The following is a 17,185-nucleotide window of genomic DNA, read 5'->3' as shown; positions in this document are numbered from 1 at the left end:
TACAGAGAAAACAGTGACATTTCCATCAAGCCCGCTGCCCAGTGCAGCGTCTAAATCCTGCACTATCCAGTCACACAAAAATCAGTTTCCTGACTTAATAACTATATTTTTGCATTGGTCTTAATATATCTGAGGTGTTAGGTTCAGTTCTGAGTCACATATAAAGAGACATTTAAAACTTTTAAAAGCATATACCCAAGGGTGTGAAGAGAGGCAAACTGTCACAAGAGAAACATTTGAAGAAATGGCTTCCTACAGAATATCCACAAGACTCAAAGGGAAATACAACTCAATCACTTATCTGAAAGGCTGTTAAGTGAGAAAGGGTTATCCTTTGTTGTACATGACGCTAAAAAACAGAAGCAGAACCGCTGGGTCAAACTTACAGAAAAATTCTGACTGACACCCAGAAAGACTGTACCTTGGGAGGCAGGGGGTTATTGTATGATGTAACCTCTGGGACATTTCCTAGAAACTTAAACCTGGACTAGAATTAAAAACAAAGAAAACCAAAATGTTTCACCAGTTAATCCTATCAATTATGTATATTAACAAAACAAATCTAAGGAAACTTGATTGCAATTGCAACCCAGCTTCCCATTTGTCCTCTATTATCATTATGATCATCAGTCAATAGCTACTGAACACAAACTGGGAATTCTAGCATGATCTTGACCCATACTGTAGAGTCCCCCCCACCCCCGCCCCCGTGAGAGTGGTTCACAATTTAACAAAGTATATAACCTATTTAAATGTACTTAACTATACTGCTGTGAAACCTAATATGCAGACCAAAAATTTGTACTGTTCTCTGGTTCATGGGATTAAAAAAAACTGTAACTAGTTCTTTTTAGCATATTATCATTTGGTTTAGCAATGAGGTATAAAATAAAACCAAGTATAGTCAAAGATTCCTAAAGAAGTCTTTGATAAATTCAACATTATTAAATCTTATAGTGTTAAAATATTTTAAGTAGTATGCCAACTTCAGGCCTCTAAATCTTCGTCACAAAGATACTTACAACATTGTAAAGAGAACTAAACCCTGATTGTCATTTATTTACAAAAAGGATTTGACCTATGGTGACTGAACTCTGAAAAAAGGGAAAAGACTGGTGGTTGGGGAAAATTAGATGGGTCACATTATTTAGTCAATGACAGTTCCCATGTAACTTAGCCTTAGTCTTTTTGCTGAAATGATCTAAGTAACAAAAGATCCATAATAAAAATGTTTTTTAAAAAGGCAAAGCCATATATGGTTCCCAAATATTTGTGTACAAAATGGAACACCAGTGGTAGGTGAGAAACATCCAGTCAGCATGTGAGAATCCCTAAACATCCTGAATTCAATGTCTAGGGCCTGGAGTCTACTTTTTTTTTTTTAAAGATTTTTTTTTAATTTATTTATGAGAGAGAGAGAGAGCGCAAGACGGGGTAGGGTTAGAGGGAGAAGCAGACTCCCTGCCAAGCAGGGAGCCCGATGTGGGACTCAATCCCGGGAGTCCGGGATCATGACCTGAGCCGAAGGCAGTCACTTAACCAACTGAGCCACCCAGGCGCCTGGAGTCTACATTTTTAAAATCTCTTAGGTGATTTCAATAATTGCTTTGGAAACCAGTCATATTTTTTCTTAATAATCAGTTATTCCCATCTATACAAGTCTTTTATTCTATAGCATTTATTCTCACTTTAAGAAATACACACACAAGGGCGGCTGGCTGGCTCTCTCGGTGGAACATGCAACTCTTGATCGTGGGCTTGTGACTGCGAGCCCCAGGTTGGGTACAGAGATTACTTAAAATCTTTAAAAAAAAAGAAAGAAATACACACACAAACTTGACTGTCAGTAGTGAAAACTGTCATCTATTCCCAGAAAATAGAGTATACTAGTTAAAAGCATTATTACTACTCAATTTGAGCTGTGTAACTCTGGACATGTAATTTAACTTCTCTCTTCCTTTTAAAATCATACTTTTTCAGAGGACTGTTAATGAGAATTAAATAATGGAACATGTGCAAAACATTTGGAGCAGGGTCTAGACAATAACAAGGGCTCAATAAATGTTAGCGTATTTACGTTACTATTATTATTATTTAATATAGGAAAGAAAGGAGACCCAAGCAAGTTGGAGTAGTCAAAAATTTGAAAGAACACTTGGGATATGAATGTGCCTTGAAGGATGGGTAGAGGACCAAGGACTTTACCGTTCAAAATGGGCATTTTGTACCATAAACTCAATTGTATTAAGTGGGCACATTTATATGCAGCCTGAATGCCAGGCAGAGGAGTCAAGCAATAATTCAACAAACAGCAGGAAGCCCTTAACAGTTCCTAAATAGGGCAGTAATGTGTTAAATGCAGGATTTTAGAATTCCTGCCTGGGCAAACTGCCAGCCTGAATATAAAGAACCAAACTACAAGAGGATAAGCCATTGGGGCGCCTGGGTGGCTCAGTCATTAAAGCATTTGCCTTCTGCTCAGATCGTGATCCCAGGGTCCTGGAATCAAGCCCCACATCAGGCTCCCTGCTAGGCCGGGAGTCTGCTTGTCCCTCTCCTTCTGCCTGCCGCCCCCCTTGCTTGTGCTCTCCCTGTCAAATAAGTACACAAAATCTTAAAAAAAAAAAAAAAAGTGGGGGGGGAGGATATGCCATTGACAAAGTTCGGAAACACCTGTGTCTACTAAAATATCAAAGTATCACTCTGAGAATTGGATACCAATAACTAGAATCTTCCAGAATAGATAGAGGTACATATAAACAGAAAGGCCTACTATAAAAAGATCAGAAGAACTATTTGTAGAATATTTAGAAGTTAGTAGCATAGAGATACTTCAAGAGAATGTCCAAAGTCATGAAAACTACATGTGTAATAATACTTGTATAGACGTATAAACTTCTTCCTCCAGAACATCTTTAAAGGTTCCTAGTTAAGGGACAAAGCATTTGTTTTCTATAGGACATTTGTCCTCCACTACCTTTTCTCAAGAAGAAAAATACTTTCAGAACATATCCACAACCTCCTCTGGCTAGCATTATACAACCCTACTAAATTTTTTAATTTTACCATCTATAAAAGTTAAAATCTCAGAAATCATTTGTGAAATACTAGGATAATTATTGGATCCTCAACAGAACCAAATCCTAACACTTAAATCCTTGATAGAATGAATGGTAAATGGCATTCAATTGTTAATGTCATTAAAATAAAATTTTAGTAAATCAAAATTTACCCAAGACAACTATGAAGAACAACGGTCATTGTTAAATCAATTTTTGGATCCTGAAAAAAAAACCAGTTTAACAAATCATAGAATTCAAATAACAAATGGTGCAAATTCTTAGCGAGTTCCAAACTCTTCTCATCATATATTTTTTCAAGATTTTATTTTTAAGTGGGGCATCTGGGTGGCTCAGTCAGTTACTTGTCTGCCTTCAGCTCACATCATGATCCCAGGGTCCTGAGATGGAGGCCCACATCTGGTTCTCTGCTTAGCAAGGAGTCTGCTTCTCCCTCTGCCCTCCCCCACGCTCATGCTCACTCTCTCTCTGACAAATAAATCTTAAAAAAAAAAAAAAAAAGGCATCCTTAAATAAAATCTTTAAAAAAAAAAAAAGATTTTTAAGTAATCTCTGTACCCAACATGGGGCTCGAACCCACAACCCCCAGATCAAGAGTTGCATGCTCCACCAACTAAGCCAGCTAGGCGCCCCTCTTCTCATCATATTTAAAAATTCGAGGGGCGCTTGGGTGGCTCAGTCTGCTGGGTGCCTGCCTTCAGCTCAGGTCATGATCCCACGGGTCCTGGGATCGAGCCCCGCATCAGGCTCCCTGCTCGCGGGGAGCCTGCTTCTCCCTCTACACCCCACTAGTGTGCTCTCTTGCTCTCTAATAAATCTTTTAAAAAAAAATTTTACAGCAACACACTAAAGGGAAATTCCACGTTTCCCCTTTAACCACATAAAACACAAACATCCCTGGCATCCTTACTCTTTTTGTCACCAAGGTTACCAACACATACACTCTGCTGCTCAAACCTGGGTAAAATGAAGAAATACATTATGTCATACATTAGTATGCCTTCACAATGCCTGATTCACTATGTTATGGAACACCAAACACTTCAGTTAAGCTCCACTGGCTAATAAAGGTTGATAATGAAAACACAATGAGTTTCCTAGGGGTGAATTTTACTATGTCCCAGGGCCATCCTGAACAGCTCATAATGGTCAGTCTCCCTGTCACATCATTTAAAGTGAGCTAGAGAAGATTTGAAATCCCACAATATATCAGGCTCCAGGAGAAACTCTGAAAGTTACAACCTTGATTCTATTAAATGTGATTTGCTTAAATTTTTCAGAAAGTCTATGACAGGACAATATGCCAAAAACTGTTCAACAAAAGACAAAATCTTTCACATGTAATTGGAAGTAATATGTTAACATTGAGAGGAAAGCTGCTTAAAAATAGGAAATAAACTTCTAAAAAAAGAATCAGGGAATAAAGTAGAGGTAACTATTAATCAAAACTCTGAATGAAAAAATTCAAAGAACATCATCCCTAGAAATTAATGGTATCATTTATAGAAGAGCAGCACATTTTTATTTCATATGTTCTCATGCAAAATGGGAAACAATGAACCACTTAAAAACAGAAAATCCTCAGTGGACTACTTGTGATTAAGTCCTATAAAAAGGAGAAAAGTGGGGGCGCCTGGGTGGCTCAGTTGTTAAGCGTCTGCCTTCGGCTCAGGTCATGATCCAGGGATCAAGCCCCGCATCGGGCTCCCTGCTCCGCGGGAGGCCTGCTTCTCCCTCTTCTACTCCCCCTGCTTGTGTTCCCTCTCTCGCCGTGTCTCTCTCTGTCAAATAAATAAAGAAAAATCTTAAAAAAAAAAGAGAGAAAAGTGGAAATAGGCCCAACTGATTAGAAAACATCAAAGTCTGTTGAAATGTGTGCTACCACAGGTATGAGGAAACCAGCATTCTTATACTGTGGGTAGGAGTGTCTCAATAGAGATAGCTGGCAATATCAATCAAAATTATAAATGTATATAACCCTTTGACTTAGCAATTCCATTTCTAGGAATTTATCTGACAGATATGTTCACATATATGCCATATACATAAGTCCAAAAATTACACTGCAGTGTCAGTAAAACCAGTTGAATAAATTATGATAAATCCAAACAATGAACCTATATAAAAAGAATGAAGATGTATTTACTGATTTGGCGTTAAGTGAAGAAAACAAAATGCCAAAGTATAGTTTTTAAGGATGCTGTTTGTTTTGAAAAGGGGATTGATGAGAATATATATGTATATACATATATTTGTATAGATCATCTCTGAAACTATGCACAAAAAACTGCTAACTGGTTGCTTCCAGGAAGAGGAAATGAATGGCAGGGCAACAGGAGACTCTCCTCTGTATGCTATTATACCTTTGGAATTTCAAACCATATGAATGTAATACCTAAAAAGAAGCATAAATTAACCAAACTTTAAAAGCAGGAAAGGGTGGGCGCCTGGGTGGCTCAGTTGGTTAAGTGACTGCCTTCGGCTCAGGTCATGATCCTGGAGTCCCGGGATCGAGTCCTGCATCGGGCTCCCTGCTCAGCAGGGAGTCTGCTTCTCCCTTTGACCCTCCCCCCTCTCATGTGCTTGCTCTCTCTCATTCTCTCTCTCTCAAATAAATAAATAAAATCTTTAAAAAAAAAAAAAAGAATAAATATATTAAAAGCAGGAAAGGGTGAAAGGTTAAAAAGACTGAGTACCAAATGTGACCCAGTATATAAGTGCTCTCACTGAGGCCTTTTTAAAATTGCCTCCTTTCTCCTTCCATCTAATGTGCTCTTTCCCATTCCCTCCTGTTAACTTTCCCAATCCATTTTACACTCCCCCCATGTAGGTCTATCAGGGTCATGTGTTATAACTACCTAGTCCTGCTAGGAGTACTAAATGCCAAAGAGGTTGATGGACTTTGTTCCAGTAATCATCACACAAAATGGGCAACAATATGAGCTGTAAAAGAAATCAGTTATTTACAGAAGGGTAGATAATTCCACTTTTGTAGAACAAGAAAAGAATTAAGGTGGGGGAAGATAGGGAAGTGAACATGATTTCACAATGTCATAAAAAATTCTTCCAAACCTAACTTTACTCATTCAATTCTGTCTCCTGTCTTTTCATAAATATTTTAGTACCAAAAAACAAAAAACAACAAAAAGCCTTAATAAAAACAGAGTACCTATGCTTGAAAAGTGATTTTCCCACTTCGTAATTTAAAAACCAAACCTGCATTCCCAACAGATCTATAGAGTGGCTCTGCACCTGGAATACCTAAGTTAATGGTCACCATGGTCACTACTCCTTAATTGCTTAAATTAATTTTTTTCTCTTTTCATTCCCTTATGTCATTTATTTGCAAATGCATACATATATTAGTATTGCACATGCTAGGGTCTTGTTCTGTCACATTTCGTATTATATAGTCAATATTTCTGTATCTCAAAATTTAAATAAAGATCTAGAGTGTCACCTACTAAAACTGAAACATAATTATCCCTTACAAGACACCAAAGAAACAACACCTTTTTTGTCCAGAGCAATGTTTGCTTCTAGAATAACTAACTCCTATCAGATTCTTTCCCCCATACAGTCGTAACTGGGGGAAAAGGCCATGACTGATCTCATGGTATATGGAAATCTGGGTAAGAACTGCTGCCAAGAGGATATTCTGGAAAAAGACAACTAGTTAACTGTATATTCACATTGCAACCTGACTATCATAAATAAAAGTTCTTTGTCTTGAAAGTTCTCAAAAATAACTGAAGTCCACAGTCTTCAATATTCTCAGTTTAAGTAGATATTATACCTAATTTGTGAGTAGGTGAACAAGTTATGTAAAAATCTCCTTTACTTAGGTTTAAAGTGTTCTCCTTGGAGGACCTGGGTGGCTCAGTCAGTTAAGCGTCCATCTCCTGATTTTGGCTAAGGTCATGATCTCAGGGTTGTGAGATCAAGCCTAGCATCTGGCTCCATAGTGGGCTGGGCATGGAGCCTGCTTAAGATTCTCTCTCTCCCTCTGCCCTTTCCATATCCCACCCCCCACACATGCACACTCTTTATCTCTCTCTAAAAAAATAAAATATTTTTACTTCACCCAATCTCTACAATACTATTTCCTCCATCACATACAGAAGTTTTACAGACCAGTAAAATTCCTCTTATTTTAACAAATAACTTTGAAAAATGCCCAACATTCATTAAAATCTGAAAAATCAAGCCCCCCTTTTCTAAAACTACTAATTTACAACAAAACACACTGATAAGATTTTTCATTTCTTTACAAATAACAATCCAGAAAAACATCTTCATAATTATCTTGAGATTCTTTATCCTTGTGACCACAATGATAGAAAATCACCACTTAGGAAAAAACAGGTCTCTATGCCCCACAACAAAAGATAATTAATATTTTAAAAGCAGAAGATGAACATACATGTGAAATATACATTATGTAGTTATACAAACTATATCATTAACTTTCCAACTTGGCATAACGACAGAGTAGTTGGAAGGGAATGTAAAAGAAAACACTCAACAGTTTAAAATTAACAATGGACCCATTTATTCAAGGTAGGATGGTTCTCCCATTTCAGCTTGAGAGGACTGAAAGTCTTTCTATCCTCCTCTAGGAGGGAAACTCTGCAGCTGGCTGACTGGAGAATCACTCAACTATATTCACAGCTTTGCTCAGAGTCAAGCAATGGCAAGAAAAGTCTTCATCTTCACTTTGCACTGAAAACCAACACAGAGAAATGTTGATTTTGAGGGTTCAAATTTCATCCTTCCAGCATCATTTCAATTAATTTCTCCTGCAGGAAGCCAACCCCACGAATACAAAAGCCCACTGAAACTGAGAAACACTTATCTGTATCTTTGTAATTTCATCTAATATTGTCTTGTGTGATAGGTCTTATGACGATGTCTAGTACTATACTTACTTCTTTTCTCCCCAACCTCTGTACCCCCCAATACTTTGTATCTTCTTAAATGGTTTCTAGGAAGTATTCCTATAACTGCTGAATGAATGAATTCTTGGCAAAATGTTTCACAGTTGTCTTCTCTCTGCTCTGTCTTATACTCCGAAGCCAAGCTCCATACTCCAGAAAATAGTAAATTTCCTTTGCTTTTCAAATCCAACTAAAATTTTGTCCTAGTTGGTAACAACTAATCCTCTCCTAACTCTTGAGAATCAGAATTATTATCTGTATTAATATTAATTTAATTTGTATTAAAATATCTGGCCTCATTCTTATCTGCTAAAGAAACAATGTAGATGTTTTATGGAGAACTGGGGGCTCATCTTCAGGAAATTCAAATACTGACATTTTAAGGAAAAAATTGTAACATCATAAATCAGAAAACAACACACAACAGAGACTGCAACTTTAGGATGCCATACTTAAAAGATGTTATTCACAAATATATCATCCTTCCTGTAATTCCATCATGAGGAACATCAACTTGCCAAAATATGGCCTTGAATTATGCAAGAAGTCTCCTATTTCTTCTTATAAAATATACTGGCAAAGACCAATAACCCACACTGCTACAATGAAACCCATCCCCACATTCCATGGCTTCAAGGCAATTCCATAAATACAGGGTCATAAAAAGGCAGCCTGCAAACTCTGTTAGCCAGTACTCCATTTTAAGAATAGGAAACTGAAGACAATGACATGTGATTATATAGTTAGAGTAATCTGAGGATTTTTTTAAAAGTTTGCAGGAATTACCAATTTTGTCTTAGAAACCCATCTATTAAAAAAGAATGTAAAATTTGTACACTATAAATAATGGGTAAATCTGTGTGAAATGTTAAATACTGTACAGTCTGCAAAAAAAAATCATATAGTTTGCATGCTTTAATACACAAAGTCATATCCAGCATATTCACATGCTAGTAACAACAAAATCTCAGGAAAACAGAATGTTCAAGTCCCAGCCAATGGCCTACTTATCACAAATACATTTGCTGTCACAGAGTTCCAGTGTTATAAGGGAACATAAATAGCCCTATGGAGTTCAACATAGCAATACCTGACCAAAGGAAAAACTGGATGCTTTTGAACTCTAAACATAAAACATGCAGCTTCCCTGTTAAGCACAAACTTGTGATTTTTTTTTCTTTTTCAATTCCAGTGGACTCTTAAGTAAAAAACTATAACTCCTACATTACCCACAATTATGGGGTATTTGATATTTCAAGTCTCAAAATATTTTTTCTTTTTAATATAATAATATTGTTGTAAAAAAATAAGAGCTAAGAGAATACAATGTGCCAGACCCTAAGAATTTCATACATAACATTAATATAAAAGAATTACTAAATTATATGTTTTAAGGCATGCTGTTAAGTTTTAGTTACTCCTTGACACTATTAATTAAACCATTTAATGACCACAAAAATATATCCCAATAGTCTTACATAATTAAGGCAAAATAAATATAACTAGAGAAATGAGTAAGATGAGGTATAACATTACTAATCTTACTACAACAATATGAATTAGTTATTAGGCACACATCTTTATTAGGCAATGTTACCAGGCATGTCTGAACTGAAACACACAAGGGGTTAAAAGTAACTTACAATGAAAGCCAACAGCCTAGCAGCACAGTTGAGCCAACATTCCCTCTCTCCTCCCCTCCCCTTCCCATCCTCTCCAGTCCAGAATGAATTGCATGCCCCACTGCACAAGGCCCAAAAAGGTCACAGGAGATGGCAGAGACTTTTGTAAGAGAACAGAAATAACTCAGCAGCTTTGTTACCATAGTCTCTTTTAATCAGTATGTTCAAAATCCTTTAATTAGCACTCTGTCTACACAAGGAAAGCATTTCTTCTGTGCCAGGGGAGGGCACATATGTATGTACACAGTGTTCTGTTCTATCAGCATCACAACATGGAGCTAGGCCTCAAATTGTCTGCCAGGGAACTAAGGCACAGAAAACTCTTTTAAAGGCATGATACCACAAAATTTACACATTACATTTGCATTTTTATTACCAAACAACAAAGTGATGATTTAGTTTGTTTCATTAAGTGTCAATTTGTTTCTGGACTTTTTTCCCAGCAAAAATGGATGCATTTTAAACTAAACAATAACTTCTGTAACCCATTATTTATAAAGTAAGATATTCAAACTTAATATAATGTTAAAAGAACATAAAAACAAAACAATATTAAAATATCATTCCTTTCTTCAAAAAAGATCTTCAGTACGAGAAAAAAATTGCCTTGTTCAAACAGGAATAAATCACAAGACACATTTTCACATGGATGCTTTCCATTTAAAATTTCACCCAACCATGAAGTCTTAAAACTTAGAGGCTGGATTACATATATGTATTTCCTTATAAAATCTGATTAACTGGAATCAAGACAGAAATTGGTGGTAAATTAAAGTTAACTGTTTAAAAATAAAATAAAATAGGGGTGCCTGGGTGGCTCAGTCATTAAGTGTCTGCCTTCGGCTCAGGTCATGATCCCAGGGTCCTGGGATCAAGCCCCACATGGGGCTCCCTGCTCAGCGTGAAGTCTGCTTCTCCCTCTCCCACTCCCCCTGCTTGTGTTCCCTCTCTTACTGTGCCTCTCTCTGTCAATTAAATAAATAAAATCTTTAAAAAAAATAAAATAAACAAAAATAAAAATAAACTGTTTAAAAAATCCACAGCCAAGAAACAAGGAAAACTCCATTAGTAAACAGGGATTAGCTGTATTTTAGCAGAGATTTTCATGTGTTACAAACTTAATCTTTCAAAATCAAGTTATGTGTATATATAGTAAGAAGCAGTGTGTGTGTGTGTGTATAATTAAACAAAACAACAGCCTCTGAAATACCTGATTAGAGGAAAAAAACCTAATTAAAGAAACAATCTATAGATAAAATTTATCATTAGGGAAGTAGCATAACATAAATGCCTGAAAGCCAGTTCTTCCACACCAGCCATTTGAGCTCATGACACAGTTTTGTACAATGGGCACAGTACCACTATTTCACAGGTTGACATGAGAATTAAATGAGATCATGCACCTAAAGCAACTGGCAAAAATCCAAAAGTTTGCTGGCAAGGCTGTTGCAGGGGGCAATTGGAGGTATTTCTGTGCATTGCACAGAAGTGTAAATTGGCACAATCTATCGAAATTGTATATGTATGTGTCCATATACATGTGTATATATATATATAGATGTATATATATATACACACACACATATATAGTTGACTCTTGAACAGCATGAGGGTTGGGGCACTGACTTCCCCATACAGTCAAAAATCCATGTATTTCTTTTGATTCCCCCCAAATTTAACTATACTAATAGCCAACTGTTCACTGAAAACCTTACCGATAACATAAACAGTCTATTAACACATATTTTGTATGTTATATATACTGTATTTTTACAATACAGTAAACTAGAAAAAAGGAAATGTTAAGAAAATCATAAGGGGGCATCTGGGTGGCTCAGTTAAGCATCTGACCCCTGACTTTGGCTCAGTTCATGATGTCAGGGTCTTGAGATCAAACCCTGCATGAGGCTCCACATGCAGCGGGGATTCTGCCTGAGATTTTCTCCTTTCCCTCTGCCCCTCCCCACAGCTGCCTGTGCTCTCTCTTGCATGCTCTTTAAAATAAATAAATAAATCTAAAAACAAAAAAGAAAGAAAATCTTAAGGAAGAGAAAATACATTTACAGAATTGTATATATATTTATTGAAAAAAAATCCCTGTGTAAGTGGACCTGCACAGTTCAAATCTGTGTCGTTCAAGTCAACTGTATGTGTTTAAACATATACATAAAAAATTACGTATATATGGTATCCACTACAGCACTGTTTGTAATAGTGATACTGGAAACAATATAAATGCCTTTCCATAGGAGACTGGTTAAATAAATGCTACTTCCCTACAAGAGAATTCTATATAGTTGTTAAAAACAAAAACAAAAAACCTCTAGGGAAAGTTTTCCATGATAAATTATTGAGAAAAAAAGCCACAGAGCAGCGTGTATAACATGCTATCATATAAGTAAAAGGGGAGTGGATATTCATATTTATTTGACTATGAAAAAAAAGCCCTCTGGAACATTATACAAGCAATTAATAGCAAGAAGAAAGTGAAATGGTGCTTGACACATAGTCAAGCCTCAAAAAACATAATCATCATCATGAAAATATATCCTTAAGTTGTATACACAGAATACATTCAAACTAAATCCATAATGAGGTAAACAACCAAATCCCAATTATTTATAAACTATCTAGGAGATCCAAGCCCTCAATCCCTCTTCAAAGATAAGTAGCCTTTGGCAATTTTACTGTTGACTATCACCTTCACCAGAAAGTGAGCTGAGGAAATAACACCAAAAACAGTAATTTTATTTGATATTGATCAACAGTTTTTAATTAACAGCTTCTGGAGCTGAAAGGAACAATGAAAATCCCATTGTGCAACTTTCTAATATTACATATGAAGAAACTAAGGTCCAGATTCCCCAAATGAGTGACAGTTCAAAGATGTGAAGTCTGCCCCTTAGTTAAATGCTTTCCATTTCTTTATTAATAAGATGGGGGAAACTGAAAATAAGCTTAATTGAAATCAATTAACCTTGTTAAATTCCCTTCCCTCCTCATCCTTTATTATACATAACGAAGTTTGCTGAGATTAAATCCCATAAGCAATCGTAATAAGTACAGGTTATCCAGAGAATTCAACAACTCAGCCCTGAGGTTTCCAAGACTAAGCATTGAATGAACACCTGTAATAAAATCTGTGAAGTTTGCTTACACTGGAGATTGTCAGAGGCATGTTGAAATCCTTGCCACCTTGCAGCCGGAAACCCCAAGGAGCTGGGCCAACCAAGGACACACTGTAGTTGCTCATGGCTCTAATAGCTCAAAGCCCAATCCCAGAAAATGAAAGAACCTGTGAAAGAAAATTAGATGGTTAACAAATTGTTTATTTGAAGCCCTATTACATATTTAAATGTATTTAATATAAACTCAACTAAATTATGTTCAATATTTTGTTTGGGGGGATGAGATGATACAAAGGATAAGTCTACATTAAGTTCTCATTTCAGTCTTTTCAGGAAAAGGAATCTATGAGCTAATATACAATTTCTAAGCTGATGCCAATTTCCATAATCTAAAAATTCCATATCAGAATCTATTTCTGGACACTTGATCAGTTTTATAACTTGCTACAGTACAATTTGTGGCTTCTTGCATACAAACTTTAACTCAGTACAACACTTCACTATACAGAGAAGAAACAAGATTTTATTTCAGGTTTAATTCAAAATGATTTTCCCCTTCCCTCTACCTCATGCTTTTTTTTTTTTAAGATTTTATTTATTTGACAGAGACAGACACAGCGAGAGAAGGGAACACAAGCAGGGGGAGTGGGAGAGGGAGAAGCAGGCTCCCAGCCGAGCAGGGAGCCCGATGCGGGGCTCGATCCCAGGACCCTGGAATCATGACCTGAGCCCAAGGCAGACGCTTAACGACTGAGCCACCCAGGCGCCCCTACCTCATGCATTCTTTAGCTTGCAGTTGGGAACAGTCCTTAAATTCTAAGCTACTCTCCGATTTGAAAGGACTGCATATCCATAGACTCTCATTCCGCATACATAATTTTTTTAAGTAAGTTGTTTTTTAATACACAAAACTATTCTCTCCAATCATAAACTACAACTTGTATTTCCTCTTATAGGGACATGGTATTTTCAACACAGAGCAATATTTACTTTTCCTTCAGACAGGCAATGATAGGCAATAGTCTAGCACAGTGATATTTCAGTGAGAACCTGCTTCTTGTTTTATACACACACCACATCAGGCAAAGTAAAGAATGAGCATTAACCACACAGTGAATGAGATGACTAAATGGGGTAGGAATATAAGGTTAATCTTAATGCATGAAAGGGAACTGGAGTCTTAGAAAAGCAGCAGCACTTCAGTGTTGTCTTTGTTTTGCTGTAAGTGCACTCATGACTCTCATGGTTTTACTTTGAGTTTTGTATTGGTTGGTATGATTGGTTATGTGTGGTGGGAGAAACTGGGAGAAATGGATATTTTCTAAAATGTAATGCTAAGAAACATATTATTTCCCCCTTTAAAAATATTAAAAATATAGTGGATGTATAATTTAATAATTTTAAAACCACATTTTAAAAGAAAACTGTTGAAGACACATTTCCTTGGAAAATCTGTGCTGTTGGACTAAATCACCACCTTATATTATTACCTGTCTTAAAATATTTTTCCATTTTTTTTAACCCATTCAAAACTTTGATCCCATTACACCAAATTAATATTGGCACATGTAGGTATGTGAATCATTGGGCATATTAAAAACAAACAGAAGATGTCACTTCTTATAAGGGGAAAATGAGGCAAAACTTTCAAGTCTGGTCCTTAAAGAAAAATTAAACCAGTGAAAATCTGTACTGCACCTACCCAGAAATGAGATGAGCTTTTCCAATGGCATGGCAATACACATTCAGTACTGATGTAATACACACAGGGCACTAAAAAGACTTAATGGCCATGCCAGAAGTCAAACTGTTAGATACACATGAACAACAAATAACAGAAAGATAATTAAGAGCCACACATAATTTGTTTTCCCGCTGTAATAAAAGATTTTCATAGAACTACTAAAGAAAGATTGTTCTTACATCGGTATTATATGATATAAATCAGAAGCGTGTAAAGCCAACATATTTCTGAGGCAGCCTGCCCCCTCCTTTTTTAATCTTTAACTTGTATCAAGAGAACAATGTGAGAGTTAGGCTCAACTTCCTCTGGACCCACTGTTCCCTACTAGAAAATGTATGTAATTTATATATCAAGCCATGTACATACAACTTCCCTTTACTTGGGAGTTTCCTTCCCGATTTATCTCATTTATTAAAATTTCTAGCACTGGCAAGGTCACAGCCACATTACAGAACCAGTGTCGTTTCATTTCTAGTATTCTCCCTCTGCTAGCTTCATTTGCCTTAAAACATTCTGATCCCTAAGTAATGGTAATATTACTATTGGCTTTTTCCAGGTCTCCCCCATCTGGTTATTAGAGCCCAAACTCCTAAGGAGGCAGGAAATAGTGAGGAGCCTATTCTGCTTTCAAACACCAAGAAAACGTTGGACCTTCCGTACAGTTTGGGATTTTCTTTTAGGGAAAGTCTAAACAATGTCTTCGATTTAATATTTGGGAAGGGAGCTTGGTACTTCCCACACTTCTATCCCGGCTTCTTCGGTGAGCGGGAAGAGGGAAAGGAGAACTCAGTGGCAAGAAGGGTCTGACATTAACGAGCAGTATCTTGAGATTCTCTTTTTCCCCAAATTGGGAGATAAGGGAGTACAGCTGAAGAACTAAAGCCACGGGCACATGATGAAAGCAGTCAACAAGACATTTTTCCAGCAGAGGCTCACGCCCAGCCCTGTTTGCCAAATAAGGCTCCGGAGCGGGCTATTTCCGTGGCTGGCAGGTCCGACGTCCTCACGGTCAGGAAGGCGGACTTGGGATAGGATCTGGCGATCACACCCTAGACCTGCCCTGCCCGACGCAGCCACGAATTTTCTTTCCTAGCTCTGCCCTGTCCAGACGCCCTTCCTTTTTCCACTTACTGTCAAGTGCACTGAAGGCAGTCTTACAAAAGTCCCAACAAGTACTCAAGTATTAATAAATCTGGCGGTTATGACAGATCTTTTTTAAACAAGCTTTATTTCTGGTCGCACGGCTGTTTCCCCCAACAGGTACACAATTTTAAATATCCGGGGGGAAATAAACACTTCTCAGGAGGGCGAAAGCCAACAAAAAAGAACACGCCTTTCCCGCTTAGTCCCGCTCCCTACGCCCCCAAGAGGTTCCTGCAGGACGTGGGTGTACCCAGACGGCAAAGTAGGTGCCCGGCGACGCCCGGCAACTCCCGGCAGCTGGCTGGCCGGCGGGCTGCCCGGGAGCTCCACGTCCCTGCCTCCGCCGCGCTCGTCCCGGCCGACTCGAGCTCCGGGCCCTTCCAGGGCTCGTCCTCCGGCCTTGCGCCCACTCCCGCGCCGCCCTTTCCCGGGAGCTCCTCTTCCCACGCGGCTCTTCCACCTCCGCCGCTCCAGAAAGCACCTGAGGAGCCGTCCCCGCGCGAAGCGCGCCCCCTCCCGCTCCCCAGCTGGGCTTCCCTCCGCGCCCTGGGCGCAGGGAGACCGCTTCGCCCCCTCCTCCCTCCGGGCTGGAGGAGCCGCGCATCCCCCCCCGGCGGTCGCTCACCTCGAGTCCGGCGCGGCGCTGCCTCCGCCTCGGACGACCGCTGACAAGTGATTCCGAGGGCGTGCGCCGGCCCCCCAGCCCGGGGAACTTCCGCCTCCTTGCACTCCCGACCCCGCCCCCAGGCGGAGACACGCCCCCGGCCGAGCTGGGCAGCCCCAGGCGGGCGGAGTAGGGTACGCCGGAGTCCGGCGCGCGGGCTTGCTGAGGCGAGCTGGAGCCAGCGCAGGAAAACAATTGAGCTACCGAGTTTCGGTGGGAGTAATCAGGGGATTTGGAGCAGTACCTGGCGAAGGTATGCTCCCCGTGTCTGTTTTGCAATGGATGCATTCCTCTGAATCGGCAAGCAGTTGTTCTGGCTAAAAATAGAAGAGGGCTTTGGATAAATCCCTAGCTATGCAAGTTCAGCGACTACTGCCTGGTTTTGGAGAGAGCTTTACGTGCCCTGAGAAGGGCAGACCCTGAAGTTTGCTTGGCAGGAAGGTAAAAATCGGTAACCCTAATATCTAGAAGTCAAATTCTGTGATCAAACCAGGAGAGAGTGATAGCAAGGGCCAAAAGCCGTTCAACCAGTATCATTATTGTCTAAGTCCAACAAATCAGTAGCCCACTCTTCAGTTTCTGTAAAGTTCCTGGATTTATCCCAAGGAATTTATTCATAAACAAACTTAAATAATGTGCAGTGAATATATGGAAAGTAACTTGTTGACTTTTTAAAACTTGAATTGGGTTATGAAAAGTGAAAAGGACAATTTTTAACCAAGGAGCATGTAAAGCAAGGATGAACTTCATGGGGTCCATGGATCCCCTTGATGTAGAACAGCCTTCTAGAGGACAAAGTCCAATACT

General features: G+C 38.6%; 1 protein-coding gene across 9 annotated transcripts in view; it reads right to left on the bottom strand.

Annotated features, from left to right (window-relative positions):
• The window catches only part of PDLIM5 (PDZ and LIM domain 5), a 202,853-nt gene extending 186,367 nt beyond the window's left edge, over positions 1-16,486 (bottom strand). For 5 of the 9 annotated variants that reach the window (XM_045880735.3, XM_045880736.3, XM_045880737.3 and 2 more), the window contains exons 1-2: positions 16,340-16,484; positions 12,857-12,994 (exon numbers count right to left, since the gene is read on the bottom strand). In XM_045880735.3, coding sequence (XP_045736691.1) covers positions 12,857-12,952 — 96 coding nt within the window. In that variant the 5' untranslated portion in view covers positions 12,953-12,994; positions 16,340-16,484. Of the gene's footprint in view, positions 1-12,856; positions 12,995-16,339 lie in introns of all 9 variants that reach the window. The other 4 variants (XM_064584820.1, XM_054508801.2, XM_064584817.1 and 1 more) reach the window with 3 other exon arrangements.
• Between the last annotated feature and the right edge of the window lie 699 nt (positions 16,487-17,185).

This window comes from Mirounga angustirostris, unplaced genomic scaffold, assembly GCF_029215605.1.
Source record: "Mirounga angustirostris isolate CCGP_5_RB_7025 unplaced genomic scaffold, mMirAng1.0.hap1 SCAF_2, whole genome shotgun sequence".
Classification (NCBI taxonomy): Eukaryota; Metazoa; Chordata; class Mammalia; order Carnivora; family Phocidae; genus Mirounga; species Mirounga angustirostris.
This window is presented reverse-complemented; position numbering and strand designations above follow the sequence as displayed.